The sequence below is a fragment of the Capra hircus genome, chromosome 11 (genome assembly GCF_001704415.2).
Source record: "Capra hircus breed San Clemente chromosome 11, ASM170441v1, whole genome shotgun sequence".
In the NCBI taxonomy this organism is placed as follows: domain Eukaryota; kingdom Metazoa; phylum Chordata; class Mammalia; order Artiodactyla; family Bovidae; genus Capra; species Capra hircus.
Window position 1 is genome coordinate 5,504,489 of NC_030818.1, and position 14,449 is coordinate 5,518,937.

Consider the following 14,449-nt stretch of genomic DNA (forward strand, 5'->3'; position numbering starts at 1 on the left):
ATTCCAGGTAATCCTGCCTCCTTTTGAATCTTAACAACGAATCAGTGAAACGGGTTTCTATCTCTGACTTCTTGGGCCGAGACCTCCGAAACCATTGGATCCGTGTCTGGTGATGACACCTAGCTGCCGGGTACCTCCCCGATTCTGTCCCACCATTCGGCGGCCGAAGATGTGTCCTAATAAGGTTCAGCTCAGCAGCGGCCGGGATTAGCTCGGAGTCACTCGAGTGGGCGTGTCCAGCCTCTCGCCTGGGCGCAGCCTCAGAGGAGCACTCGCCTCCCCTGGCCCCGCCCTATCCTCTCCCGGAGGGCGGGGCGAAGGGCAGGCTGGGAGAGGAGGCGAGTGGCGCCTGCGCGCGTGCGCGGTAGAGAGCTCACGGGCTGGGTGGCTGTGGCCGGCAGGGCCCCAGCGATTTGACAGAAAATGCAGGTGAGCAAGCCGGGGGTGGGGTAGCGGGCTCGACGCCTGGAGGCTGCGGCCGCTCGTTTTGCCCCGCTCGGTCCATGCGGGCGGCTGCCTGTCCTTGCCGGGCCTGTGGGAAGTGCCGGGCGCCTCAGGCTCGGGCTGGCCGCGCGAGTTGAGACCGGCGCAGGCGCAGTGCGGACGGGCGGGCGTGGTCTCGCGTGTCCGCGGGTGGGCGTGCCCGCTCCCCTCCGTGTGTCCCACCCCCGAATCTTATCTTTGAGGGTAGTTCTCCGGGAGGTCGGCTGCCCTGGGCCTGTGAAGGCCTCTGCGGATCTTACCTGACAGAGTTACTTCCTCCTTGTTAACTCTGTTAGCGAGCACCTGCACAGGTGCGTTATGAACCCCCTTCACGGATGCGGAAGCTGAGGCTCGGATAATTGGAGGGTCCTCCCCTGAGGGGGTCGCATAACATAACCCGTGTTCTTGACCCTGCCTAGAGCTGAGTGAGGGGTTACAACATCCTTCCCTCTCTGCCTCCCAATGTTGGTGTACAGGTTGAGGTGCGTCCCCTGTGGACCCTAGAGTCCAGCCTGAGGGTCCCGCTGCCCAGTTATTAATACTTTCCCTTTAAAAATGGATAAAACCAAATCCCTCAGTTTTGTTCTTTTATTGTATCAGGAATTTATTAATGCAATTTGACTAAAAACCCATGGTTCAGTTCAGTCCGGTCGCTCAGTCGTGTCTGACTCTTTGCAACCCCATGAACCACAGTTCGCCAGGCCTCCCTGTCCATCACCAACTTCTGGAATCCACCCAAACCCATGTCCACTGAGTTGGTGATGCCATCCAACCATATCATCCTCTGTCGTCCCCTTCTCTTCCTGCCCACAATCTTTCCCAGCATCAGAGTCTTTTTAAATGAGTCAGCTCTTCGCATCAGGTGGCCAAAGTTATTGGAGTTTCAGCTTCAACATCAGTCCTTCCAATGAATATTCAGGACTGATTTCATTTAGGATGGACTGGTTGGATCTCCTTGAAGTCCAAGGGACTCTCAAGAATCTTCTCCAACAACACAGTTGAAAAGCATCAGTTCTTCAGCGCTCAACTTTCTTTATAGTCCAACTCACATCCATAGGTGACCACTGGAAAAACTATAACCTTGACTAGACGGACCTTTGTTGGCAAAGTAATGTCTCTGCCTTTGAATATGCTATCTAGGTTGGTCATAACTTTCCTTCCAAAGAGTAAGCATCTTTTAGTTTCATGGCTGCAGTCACCATCTGCAGTGATGGAAAAGTGGAAAAAAAAAAAAAAAAGACACCGTGGAAATGGATGCTTTTATGAGAAAATCTCTGATGATTCAGTTTTATCACTGTTAAAGGACCCTCCTCCAAAGGTCGTTCTCCTGCCTCCTAGATCCTCCTGTGGTTCGGAATTCTGATGAACTCATCTCTGACTCAGTGGCAGAAGGGAAGTGGAATTAGTGTGGGTTTGATTGGGGCTGGAGAGGTTTGTTGGTGTTCAGTCTCTCAGTCATGTTGGACTCTTTGCGACTCCATGGACTGCAGCAGACCAGGCTCCCCAGTCCTTCACCATCTCCTGGAGGTTGCTCAAACTCATGTCTGTTGAGCCGCTGCTATCCAACCATCTCATGCTCTATTGCCCCCTTCTCCTGCCCTCAGTCTTTCCTAGCATCAGGGTCTTTTCCATTGAGTCAGCTCTTTGCATCAGGTGGCCAAAGGATTGAAGCTTTAGCTTCATCATCAGTCCTTCCAGTCCTCCCCATCAGGGCTGGAGAGGATGATCATCTCCAAATACAACGTATGTGATGAAGAGGAAACTCAGAGCTGCCCTGGCCTCTGTGTTCTCTGTCCTTTTTGCCCCTGCTCAAAAATGTCATATCTTAAGAGGGCTTCCTGACCACCCTATGGAAGGGATTCTGTTTGTTTCTCTTTGACATATTTCAGCAGGACTGGCCAGGGAACTGAGGGTAGACCCTGGTTATCCCAGTGCTCTTCGCACAGCTTCCTGGTTTCATATTCCAGACCTGCCAAGACATGCCAAACCAGGTTTTGGGCAGCTGTGTTGTGGAGCTAGGAGCCCACCTTGGCATTTCTTTTTCTGATAGTTGATCCTGGTAAGTTTGACTTGTTCCAGCCTGGCAATGTCTTCCTTAACGCCATGGCTCTCCCAAGTTTGTGAGGATTAACTAGGTAGATACAGGCAAAGAAGTTTGTGGTGTCCCCAGCATGTAGGACTCAGTAAACATCAGCTATTGTGAACTTCTCCATGGCGTCTCAGCTCTTCCTCTTAGCCTTGGCCTTTAGGGAATCAGTCAGGCTCTCTTCCTTCTGATTTTCTTGCAGCCACTCAGGACTTTGGAATACTCTATATCTTGTACTCGGGCCCTTTGCACAGGCTGGTCCTTCTGCCTGGAAAGTCATTTCCTAAATTTTCACTCCTCTGTCTGGCTCCTTCTCACCCTCCAGTCACAGTTAAATGTCACCTCTCCTGAGAGAACGTCCTGGCCCATCTTGTGGACTGCACGCCCCCTGGAAGTCCAGCTCAGCAGCCTGGCCATTGCATTTGTCATGCTATCTGTTTGTGTATTTAGTTACTCATTGCCTGTTTCTTTCTCTCACCTGTAAAACTGGTGACTTTGGCATTCACCATGCTTCCCTACCATCTAGTACAATCATTTACATATAGTAGGTACTTAATAAAATATCTGTTGAACAGATCACTCCGAGTCATTAATGAAAATTGACCAGAAGCCAGGTCAGAGCCTTGGTGTCGGCATGGATGTCAGTCTGGACATCATGGCCTGATTTTTACCCTGAGACAGGAAGATTGGAACAGGGATTGTGTGTCTTTTGACAGATTGCCAGAAATAGACTTCAGAATAATTTGGTATGAAATCCTCTTCTTACCACTTTCCCATTTGAACCCTTGTCCAACATGGCACCCTCCACAGTGGACTTGGCCCTCACAGTACCCTTGGTCCACCTGCTCTAGGACCCCAACGCAGACACCGAGTGGAATGACATCTTACGCAAAAAAGGCATCTTGCCTTCAAAGGAAGATTTGAAAGATCTGGAGAAGGAGGCAGAAGAAGAGGAGCAGCAGATCCTCCAGCAGTCCATTGGTGAGCTTACCTATGTTTGTGATTCTGTGTCTGTCTGCTTAGGAAACCCTCGGCAAGCCTCTAACTGCTTCAGTAGAAGGATCCTCTGAGCGAGAGTTGAAGTGCTGGGCTGGACACTGCCTCTGGGCCCTCTGGCAGGGCATCTCTGGCTTCATCTTCCTGGGCCATAGAACTGGGGGCACTTCAGAGGCTCCCCCCATCTCCGCAGTTCCTGGTCTGTGTCTTTCTTCAGGGTTATCATAACCCTGAAGGAAATATTTCTGAGTCTCCACTTTTTGGTCAGTGATCAGTTCAGTTAATGTCATGGAAATCTGCCCAGAAGTTTTTACTGTTTGTAGTCTCCTGAGAAAGAAAGAAAGTGAAGTTGCTCAGTTGTGTCCAACTCTTTGCAACCCCATGGACTGTAGCCCACCAGGCTCCTCCTTCCATGGGATTTTCCAAGCAAGAATACTGGAGTGGATTGCCATTTCCTTCTCCAGGAGATCTTCCCGACCCAGGAAGATCTTCCTGGGATTGAATCCGGGTCTCCTGCATTGTAGGCAGATGCTTTACCGTCTGAGCCACCAGGGAAGTCGTAGTCTCCTGAGCATATGCTTTATCTTTGTGGTTTGATTGAGAATATTAAAATAACTTGATTTGGGGAAACATAAGATGCTTGTAGTGTACGCAGTCTAAGGTCTTTCTCACATGTAGGTATACCACTTGAATTGGAATCCCTTGTGGTGCTTGTCAAAAAAAACAAGCAAACAGACAAAACACAACAGTGCACAGTCCCTACTGAATCGGAATCTCTGGGGGTAAGGCCCAGGAATGTGCATATTAAGCCAGTGCCTCAGAGACTTTCTGATTCACACCTAAGTTTGAGAACTGTTGATCACAGGAGCGAGGACTTCTGTCCCATGTTGACATGTTAGGGCTGATTTAGAGGAGAATTTATTGCACAGCATTTATCTAGCAAATGTAATAAATTCTATCCAGAAGGACTGCTGTGTGGTGTGTGTTTTCTAGGCACTGGGGCTTTAGCTGTGCATGGGCCAGCCAAAACACCCTATCCTCTTGGAGCTTATGTTCTAATGGAGGAGACAGACAGTAAACGATACATGAGTGAAATATAGGAAAATAAGGCAGGAAGGGGTTGGAAGAGAAAGTGAAAGTCGCTCAGTTGTGTCCAACTCTTTGTGACCCCATGAAATGTAGTCTGCCAGGCTCCTCTGTCCATGGAATTGTCCAGGCAAAATACTGGAGTGGGTAGCCATTCCCTTCTCCAGAGGATCTTCCCAACCCAGTGATCGAACCCAGGTCTCCCTCACTGCAAGTGGATTCTTTACCATCTGAGCCACCAGGGAAGCCCTGGTGGGTATAACGTTGAAGGAGGGGGTGGGTATAATTCTAGAGGGTCAGAGAGGGCCTCACTGGGAATAACATTTGAGTCGACCCAAGGGAGGCGAATGAGCAAGTGGGAAGCATGTTGGAGGATCTGCCAGGAGGCCAGGGGGACTGGGAGACAGAAGCAGGAGGTTCAGAGGGACAAGCAGGGGTCAGACATTTAGGACCTTGTAGCGTCTAGTGTGGACCTTGGCTTCGATGTCTAATGAGGTGGGCATCATTGGAGGTTTGAACAGAGGAGGGACGTGCCCTCTGTGTTGACAGTACCTTCCTGTTGTCTTACTGAATGCGGACTGTAGGGGCAGGGCAGGAAGTGGGGAGACCAGGTGAAACGACTGCAGTGGTGCCCTTGGCAAGTGATGCCATTGGCTTGGACCAGAGTGGTGGGTGGAAGTGGCCAGATCTGGGTGTATTTTGAAGGTAGGACCGACGGGATTTGCTTATGGATCCTGTGATGGGTGTGAGAGCAAGTAAGGCAGAGATGACTGCAAGGCTCTGGGCTTGAGTGGCCAGAAGGATGGAGTCACCACGTGAGATGAGGAAGGCTTGGGCAGGAGCAGGTTTGGAGGTGAAGATCAGGAACTCGATTTAGGACCTAGTCACTTTGAGATTTCTTATTAGACAAATACGGATGGTAGGTGAGCAGTTGGGAATGCTTTCTTATATCAGAAATAAGGGCTAGAGGCATACATTTGGGAGTTGGCAGCATGTCGGTGGGTTTTAAAGCTGTGAGATGTAGTCACCAAGGGAGTGGGTATAGGTGAGGAAGGAAAGGAGTCCAGTCAACAGAGGGTCCAGGGGAGGGGCTGCCAGGAGGGAGGAGAAAAAGAGGCCAGAGGAGATGGACTTTCAGAGAGGAGGAGACACCCATCCAGTGATGGAGTAAGCCAAATATGCTCATCGGTTGAGTAAACAGATCATTACTGACTTTGGTAAGAGCAGGTTTGAGTCATGTTAGGGTGGAAGTCAGGGGACAAAAACCTGATTGGATGTCAAGAAGCAAGTCTTTATGGCAATAAAAACAAAATACAGATTTTTCCAGCCATTGATAAAAAAGAGAAGTGAGAGCTGCCTACAACTCACAAGAGAAGACCAGGTGACAATCCCTTTACCTCTAGCAAAGGTGTGCTGGGGAGGACCCCAGAGGGTATCTCCCCACCTTCTTGGAGGCATGAGAACTGTTACGCACCTGTCCCTGAGCATCATGAACTTGCAGATCAGGCCACTTGAGCTCAGGCTAATACACCTTTCTCCTTTTATAAATTTGGGAAACTGTCCTGTTTGTATCCTTATTGTCATGTGAATGTAAGAGAGCCAGGCTGGCTGATCTTTTAAAAATGCTCTCCCATTCTTAGTTACTGTATAACACCTTGGATGTGTGCATGCGTTCTAAGTCGCTTTAGTCATGTCTGACTGTTTGCGACCCTATGGACGTGTAGCCCACCAGGCTCCTGTGTTCATGGGATTCTCCAGGCAGGAATACTGGAGTGGGTTGCCGTGCCCTTCTTCAGGGGGTCTTCCCGACCCAGGGATTGAACTCACATCTCTAAACATTCTGCGTTGGCAGATGAGTTCTTTACCGCTAGTGCAACACCTTAACTACTTTTTATCTTGGTTTTGATGGGCTAGGGGCCTTTTGGTATTGCATGCACTCCTTTAGGAGAAAAGTGAAGGAGAAAAGACCCCAAATGCATCTTCGTTCATTTTTTACATTTTTGGTTTTTCACCGACTCAATGACATTCAGTGAAAACATATGAAGACATGACTTTGGAAGAACTGGAGGATAATGAAGACGAATTTAATGAGGAAGACGAACGTGCAATTGAAATGTACAGGTTAGTGCCACCCAGAGGGACTGCTTGGCTTTTCATGTGGCACTATAATGTGCGTCCTTTGAAATAACCCTGGCACATAAGTAAGTGAACCTGGACCTCTACAGAGTTTGCCATGTGAAAGGGGTGTGTGCGAGCGCACGTAGGTAAGATGTCTCTCTCCTCCTCCTGTCGTGCAGGCAGCAAAGACTGGCTGAGTGGAAAGCAACCCAACTGAAGAATAAGTTTGGAGAGGTTTTGGAAATCTCAGGAAAGGATTATGTTCAAGAAGTTACCAAAGCTGGTGAGGGCTTGTGGGTCATCCTGCACCTTTACAAACAAGGGTGAGCTGATCTGATGTGTGTGTATGCACGTGCAGTCTCTCAGTTGTGTCTGACTCTCTGTGACCCCATGGACTGTAGCCCGCCAGGCTTCTCTGTCCATGGGGTTTCCCAGGCAAGGATACTGCAGTGGGCTGTCATTTCCTTCTCCAGGGGAATCTTCCTGACCCAGGGATCAAACCTGCAAGTCCTGTGTCTCCTGCTTTGTCAGGGGTATTCTTTACCTCTGAGCCACCTGGGAATCCCTGTTGCCTGTCTTTAAATACTAGTTTGAATTTATGTCTTGAACATCTCAGGCTTACTTCACACCGGAAGTTTTTTTTTTTTTTTTAACTAATGTTTTATGTGTTTTTGTTGCAGATTTGCCCAAATATTATTGTCTAATTTTTGTCTTAAGACTTTCAGATTAATATTTGTGATATTAATAGCTTTATTAATACAAATGGCTTTATTAAATTGTGGCAGAACAGACTTTTTTTTTAAATTGTAAATGAATTCCTCAGTCACTTGTCCCTCTGAAAAAACTCCAGCGTTTCACGACTCCGTGTCGCGAGTCACTCTCCTTGATGGCGCAGGTGACTTTTGGGAGCATTGTCCGTGGCGAGAGATGCAGAGAGCCCCTAGCGCCTCACCTTCAGTTTTGCTCCCACCCTGTGGAGTCCAGTGCTTGTGCAGGAGTTTCTTTCAAGCTGGAAGTGCATTCTGAATCACACATTCTAAGCCTTGGATGCTCTCTCCTTAAGAAAAGCAAGACAGTTATCTTTTACAGTGGAGCTGCTTTTCTGACTTACTCAGTCAGATTAAATTGGACTTTGGCTTTTGAATACTTTGCCCAAAGCTATAGAAAGTTTTTAAGCACCGTTTGTTCATCTTGGCTGGAATAGCAGAAGCGCTTGTGAAGTTGTCATGAGGTTTTCTGTGGGGCAGAAGGGCAGCTGAGGTTTACTGTACACAGACACAAACTCACGGTTGCTTCTCTCTATTTCACAGGATTCCCCTCTGTGCCCTGATAAATCAGCACTTCAGTGCACTTGCCAGGAAGTTTCCTGATGTCAAGTTTATCAAAGCCATTTCAACCACCTGCATACCCAATTACCCTGATAGGAATCTGCCCACGATATTTGTGTACCTTGAAGGTGACATCAAGGCTCAGTTTATTGGACCTCTGGTGTTTGGTGGCATGAACCTGACTTTGGATGGTAAGGACTCTTTGAGGTACACATGAGGGATGGGCAGGGAGTGTGTCTGTTGTTAAGGGTGCCTGTTTCCTAGACGCAAGTGGGATGACTTGTCATAGAGTCACCTTTGTCCCGTGTGAGTGATTGTGAAAAGAGAAGAACATTGACTCTGTCATCTTAGATGAGTCATTGGGAGCAATTACAACTGGACTCTCAGTTAAAAGAGGGCAGAATGGATTTTAAAATATTTAATATTATTGTCTGTGCTGTTTTATTTGTCCCTACAGTTGAATATGTTTGTTTTTTAGTTATAACTCAAGATCACATCGTTCATTTCTTATTTAATTCACCCAAACATATTAGTGACAGATGTTTATATGTAAATATACATAAATATATGTAAATTTATACATATATGCTGCTGCTAAGTCGCTTCAGTCATGTCTGACTCTGCGACCCCATAGACAGCAGCCCATGAGGCTCCCCCATTCCTGAGATTCTCCAGGCAAGAACACTGGAGTAGGTTGCCATTTCCTTCTCCAATGCATGAAAGTGAAAAGTGAAAGTGAAGTCGCTCAGTCGTGTCCGACTCTTAGCAACCCCATGGACTGCGGCCCACCAGGCTCCTCCGTCCATGGGATTTTCCAGGCAAGAGTGCTGGAGTGGGGTGCCATTGCCTTCTCCTTATACATATATAAATCTCTATAAAAATATTTTTTCAGTTGAAAGGAAGCTTTTAAATGAAAAGTTTATTTAATTCTGCCTCTTAACTCCTAAAGGATATATCTTTTATTTTTTTCTACTTGTGAAATAGGAGGTATTAAAATACATATGCACACATAATATGTGGGAGAGAAGCTGAGGCCTATGAGCTTCCTACTAGGTCAGATTCTTTATCTCTTGAGTGCAGTGATATGTCCAACTATGCTTTAGTTAGTAGACTTTAAAAACATGTTAAAATATGACTTTATATTCTACTTTATATAACTATATAAGATATTCAACTGGGAAACGTGTAAACAGATACATAGATGCATTTATATATTATATCAGTTTTGCTTTATTCCAGTGTTCAAAGGTGTATGATATTTCAAACTAAGTATGTGTTTTGCCTCTTATTTTGATCTTTGAACATACCATTAGGGGAGAGAGATAGGTATACAATAATAATTATAGTCTTTGTTTCTAGAAAAAGTCTCATTTGTATGCCAGGCTCCATGGAATTCTCCAGGCAAAAATACTGGAGTGGGTTGCCATTCCCCCCTCCAGGGGATCTTCCCAACTGAGGGATCAAACTCAAGGATCGAAAGAATTGCTGGCAGATTCTTTACTGTCTGTCTGAGCCACCAGGAAAGCCCCATATAAATGAACATTAACATTAAATACATTCACTTACGCATATGCATGTACATGTGAATCTAAATACATCCTTAAGAATCAGAAATCCTAAGAATTTTTTTTTTGAGAAATTTATTGAATTTTTTTTGTCATTGAACCAAGATACCTAGAGCTGAAAATGCTGATGCTGTTCATCTCTGTGGAACACTTTGAATTAATGTGATTTCAGTAAAATTGGTTTTCAGATTTTTTAAAAAAATGTATTGGGCTGCACTGGATCTTAGTTATAGCATTCAAGGTCTAGGTCACTGATTGGGGATCAAACCCAGGCCCCTTGGATTGGGAGCATGGACTCTTAACCACTAGACCATCAGGGAAGTCCCTGGTTTTCAGATTTTAATAGAAGTTTCCTAGTTAGTAGAGCATCAGTTTAAACCAGACTGTTTGGTGTAGAATCTTTCTGACAGTCTCTCACTCCTGCCTGGGTAGAAAAATATATCACTTGATTTTGCTTCACAGTGTCCCACACCAGTGTGGATTTTTCACTGATTATAAGAGGGTAAAATATAGGATACTTTGGCTACCTGATGCGAAGAGCTGACTCGTTAGAAAAGACCCTGATGCCGGGAAGGATTGAGGGCAGGAAGAGAAGGGGACAACAGAGGATGAGATGGTTGGATGGCATCACCAACTCAATGGACATGGGTTTGGGTGGACTTCGGGAGTTGGTGATGGACAGGGAGGCCTGGCGTGCTGCAGTTCATGGGGTCACAAAGAATCGGATACAACTGAGCGACTGAACTGAACTAAACTGAACTGAAAATATAGGAGCTAAGCCTTTAATCACTGATTTTTTTTTTGATACTTTTAAGAATTATTACTACTTGGAACAAATGTATCAATCCTAGCATGTCATCATACCTTGAGCCTTTGACTCTAATAGGTTGAGATATTGGACATGAGGTTTAAGAATTTCCTTTTGCTAAATAAAATTGGATTTAATAATTACATTGCCAGCAAGACTGTGAAAAGTATTTTCTTAATATATTTCATGCTGATTTCTTTTCTGGGACATTATGCAAGCCAAGAAGCTAGGCCGTGAGAAGATGGGTTTAGTCCTTGGGTTTTTATTAGTTATCCTGGAGGTTCAAATGTATGTAATATTTCATTTAATCTCATTTTATGAAAAGTTTTTGCAGGTGTTTTTGTTTTCCTTTTTAAGGGTATGATTTTTCCCCCCCTTTCTTCCAGGTGCCTTATAATTATGACCCTCAAATTGTCATCAAGTGTGGATAGTCATAGTCTCTGCTTAGAAAAAACACTGTGGCTTGAGGTTGCCACTCAGGCTGAGTCTTAGGCAATTTGCTTTTTCTTTATCATGCAGAGTTAGAGTGGAAGTTGTCTGAGTCTGGAGCCATCAAGACGAGCCTGGAGGAGAACCCCAAGAAGCCCGTGGAAGACGTGCTGCTGTCCGCGGTGCGGTGCTCCGTCCCCGCCAGGAGGGACAGTGATTCTGAGGATGACTGAGGCCGTGGCCCTGGTAACCTGCTGAACTTTCCCGATGTGATATAGCATGAACTTTTTTTAAAAAAGGAAAAAGTAGAAACGTATACTGTGGTTTTTTAGTCTTTTACATTACGTTCTGAGTCTCATAGATCTCAGAAATAATCATTGCTGGGAATCCTTTTAAATTTCTGGGAACTCTTTTTAAATTAATAGTATTTCCTTAAGAAAAAAATAAAAGCCAGATATTAGTTTGGCAGATGTCTATGTTTTCCTTGCTTATATTTTAGATCAGCTGTAAAACTATTCACTATTCGTTTACATAAAACTATTAAAAAAGAAATACAGGAAATATAGAAGTTTTTTTTTAATAATGTGAATAAATTATACGGTGGAAAATGGCAAGCTAAGCTTTGCATTTATATTATTATTTCTTTTTATTCTTTTATAGAGCTAGCAATAGGATTATTAACTCAAAGGAATGAGTGCTAGGAAGAAGTCTTAGTATTTATCCTGTTTAGAAGAAATAGGCAATAATTTTTGTGAAATACTGTCTTATCAAAGTCTAAAAGATTAGGCTTATCAAACTAAAAGATTCCAATTTACTGCCATTTGGGGTCAAATAGTTTTTCTAGTTAAGATAATTTTTTTGTTTTCAGGCTGTTGAGATTTGAGCTAATCTCAATTACTGTAAAAGGTGTCACCTGAAACTTTTTTGAAAATAAATAGATATAAGCACACACAGAGATAGCCAAAGTATATCTCAATCAGTCAGTAAAAAACATAAAATGTTTTCTGACCAAGAATCCTCTTAGCATTTACCACTTCTCGTCAAATTGACATTAACAGAATAATCAGGGGGACTGTTGTTCCCTTATACTTGTGTTGAGTAATGTAGTGCTCACTACCCATAGTAAAGACTCCTAGTCTGAATCTTTAAAAAATTTGAATCAGAGAGGGCACAGAGTTCCTTCAGATTATTGTGTATTCTTGCTATCATTCAGAAAGAAACAAGCAGCTGTGACCCTTGATCTGTCGGAAGTGTCTGCATTAGTGACTTTATCTTTATATACACGTGAGAGCCAGCACTTCTGGTGGAAACATACTCTGTGTCACAGACTTCCTGGAAGGATTCCTCATGGAATTTTAATTGCAGGGTGGAAATAAGCTTGGTCAGGCCTGTCACTCATCTGCGGGTCCCATGGCTTAGATTTTCTGTTGTCAGCTGGCAGCAGAGTGAAGTGCAGTGGTGAAGGTGTGACTGCTGTGTTGGTCAAGAGCTGTGGTGCGTACTCTTCCCCAGTGGAGAGAGGTGTGTGTGAACGCGGCAGGCCTCATACTGCTGAGGAGCCCATTCAGGGTGTCATTCTCAACATACGCTATGCCACTTTGATTTTTGTTCCTCTGACATCTTTCCTCCATGCCAGACTAACGTGTTGAGTTTGTGCTCAAAGGCTCAGGTGACTTGGTTCATGATCCCTGTCTGGATATACAGCTCCCAGACCCCAGAAAGCTGTTTAGTCGTGCTGACTGAACTTGACTTAAAAATGCAGAGAAAGAACAGCATCTTTGTCCTAATATTAAAATTGTAATTTTAAACGTAACCTGGAAATTTCTACAGGTTGGTTAGTTCTGGAGACTTCCCCGTATTCCTTACCATTAACTTCCGTTTCATTTGGAGCGTTTGTGATGTGATGGAGGTGATACAGCTTGGTCTGAAGCACTGAGTTTGTTTCATTCCACAGCAGAAACACACAGTGACGAGGGAAAACCAGCAAGAAAGATCTCGACAGTTTGTCTCCTGGTGTTGGGAGGGAACAGTTATGGGGAAGGGGTGTTGAGTAGGTGCTAGGTAACCCTTTCTATAGTGATATTGGTGAAAAATGTTTTCAGGAAGTTGGGGTGGTAAGTAGTTTGGGAGAAATAACATAGTAGGACTGTAGACTCACCCCTTGGTATCCGTGGTGGTTGGTTCCAGGGCCCCATGGGGTATCTGCAGATGCTCAGGTCCTTGTAGCTGGCTCTCCGTGTCATCAGTCCGTGGTTTGTTGGATCCGCAGATGTGGAACCAGCAGACACAAATCCGCTGCTGTGCTGTGCTGTGCTGAGTTGTGTCTGACTCTGTTACCCATGGACTGTAGCCCACCAGGCTGCTCTGTCCGTGGGATCCTCCAGGCAAGAACACTGGAGTGGGGTGCCGTTTCCTCCTCCGGGGATCTTCCCGACCCAGCGATCCAACCTGTGTGTTGTGTCTGCCCTGCATTGGCAGGTGGGTTCTTTACTGCTGAGCCACCTGGGAAGCTGACTGTAATCAAATACAGCTGATTTTTCCTAGTTTTCCTTATTTTGTAGAGAAAAAGGATAGTTAGGATGTACACAACTACCTCATTGCAAACCTAAATTATATCCGCCTGTCCTGACATTGCCGAAACAGTGGCTTTCTGGGGCATCTTCTTTCCAAAGTGCCTCAGAGAACTCGTCTTGGATGCAGCAGACACTTTGTGAGAGACAGAAAGGGCTTAGAAGGGGGTCCTTTATCCCTAATGCCTCAGTTTTTCACCACTTATTGCCTCCAGCTTTAAATTTACTTTTCTTATATAAAAAGCCCCAATTTTGCCAATGCAGTTTTCAAGTACGACGGGCCAAATGTGTTGTGACTGGGTTGCCTAGTTTAGAAACATGTTCTGTGAAAGTGGTTTTGTCCTCCTTGTGAAACCAGCTGTTACTCATAAACACCTTTTCAACAGGTGGGTTTCGCCTGTCGCGTTCCTGATGTTTATGTCCGCTTTAGCCTAGGGTCCCGGCTTTCCGGCCTCTGCACGCTGCCCCCACTCGCTGACTGCACAAGGGCCCTGTCACTCATGTGCTGCTAGGAGATCCCTGGGTCCATTCTCACCACCCATCCCTGCAGCAGCCTCGTCTTCCATGCATTCAGTGTCCAGTGAAGATGGGTCTGCCCTCCACGGCCAAGCCGTCCTTCTATACTTTTGACCCTGTTTTCTCCCACATTCTTTCAGGACTTCGTCCCCGTAAATTATTGCCTTATCTCAGTCTCTCCCTTGATGTGGGGCCTCAGGCTGTAAGTGTTGGGATTGGTAACAGAGACTGCTCCCTACCTGTCAAGGACCAGGATTCTCCAGCTCCACTCCAGCAGCTGAAGGATTAAGCTCCCAGCCTCCGTTGGAGGTGCAGGTTGCCAGACGGAGGTGGGCAGAAGCTGGCTGGGAGTCCTGGGCACGCTTCTTGGGAAGGGCAGCTGCTGTAGATGTGACTGTAGCCTACCTGCGCTGTAGGGTGTGCATACAGAGCCAGAGCATCGAGGGTGGTATTTCTGGTGATGC

At 45.7% G+C, this 14,449-nt stretch overlaps 1 protein-coding gene across 1 annotated transcript; it reads left to right on the top strand.

The window, feature by feature from the left end:
- Positions 305-11,858, top strand: PDCL3 (phosducin like 3). Its single transcript, XM_018054923.1, has 6 exons — positions 305-429; positions 3,421-3,550; positions 6,682-6,772; positions 6,949-7,092; positions 8,080-8,288; positions 10,990-11,858. The coding sequence occupies exons 1-6, from the start codon at positions 424-426 to the stop codon at positions 11,130-11,132; spliced, it is 723 nt and encodes a 240-aa protein (XP_017910412.1). The 5' UTR covers positions 305-423; the 3' UTR covers positions 11,133-11,858.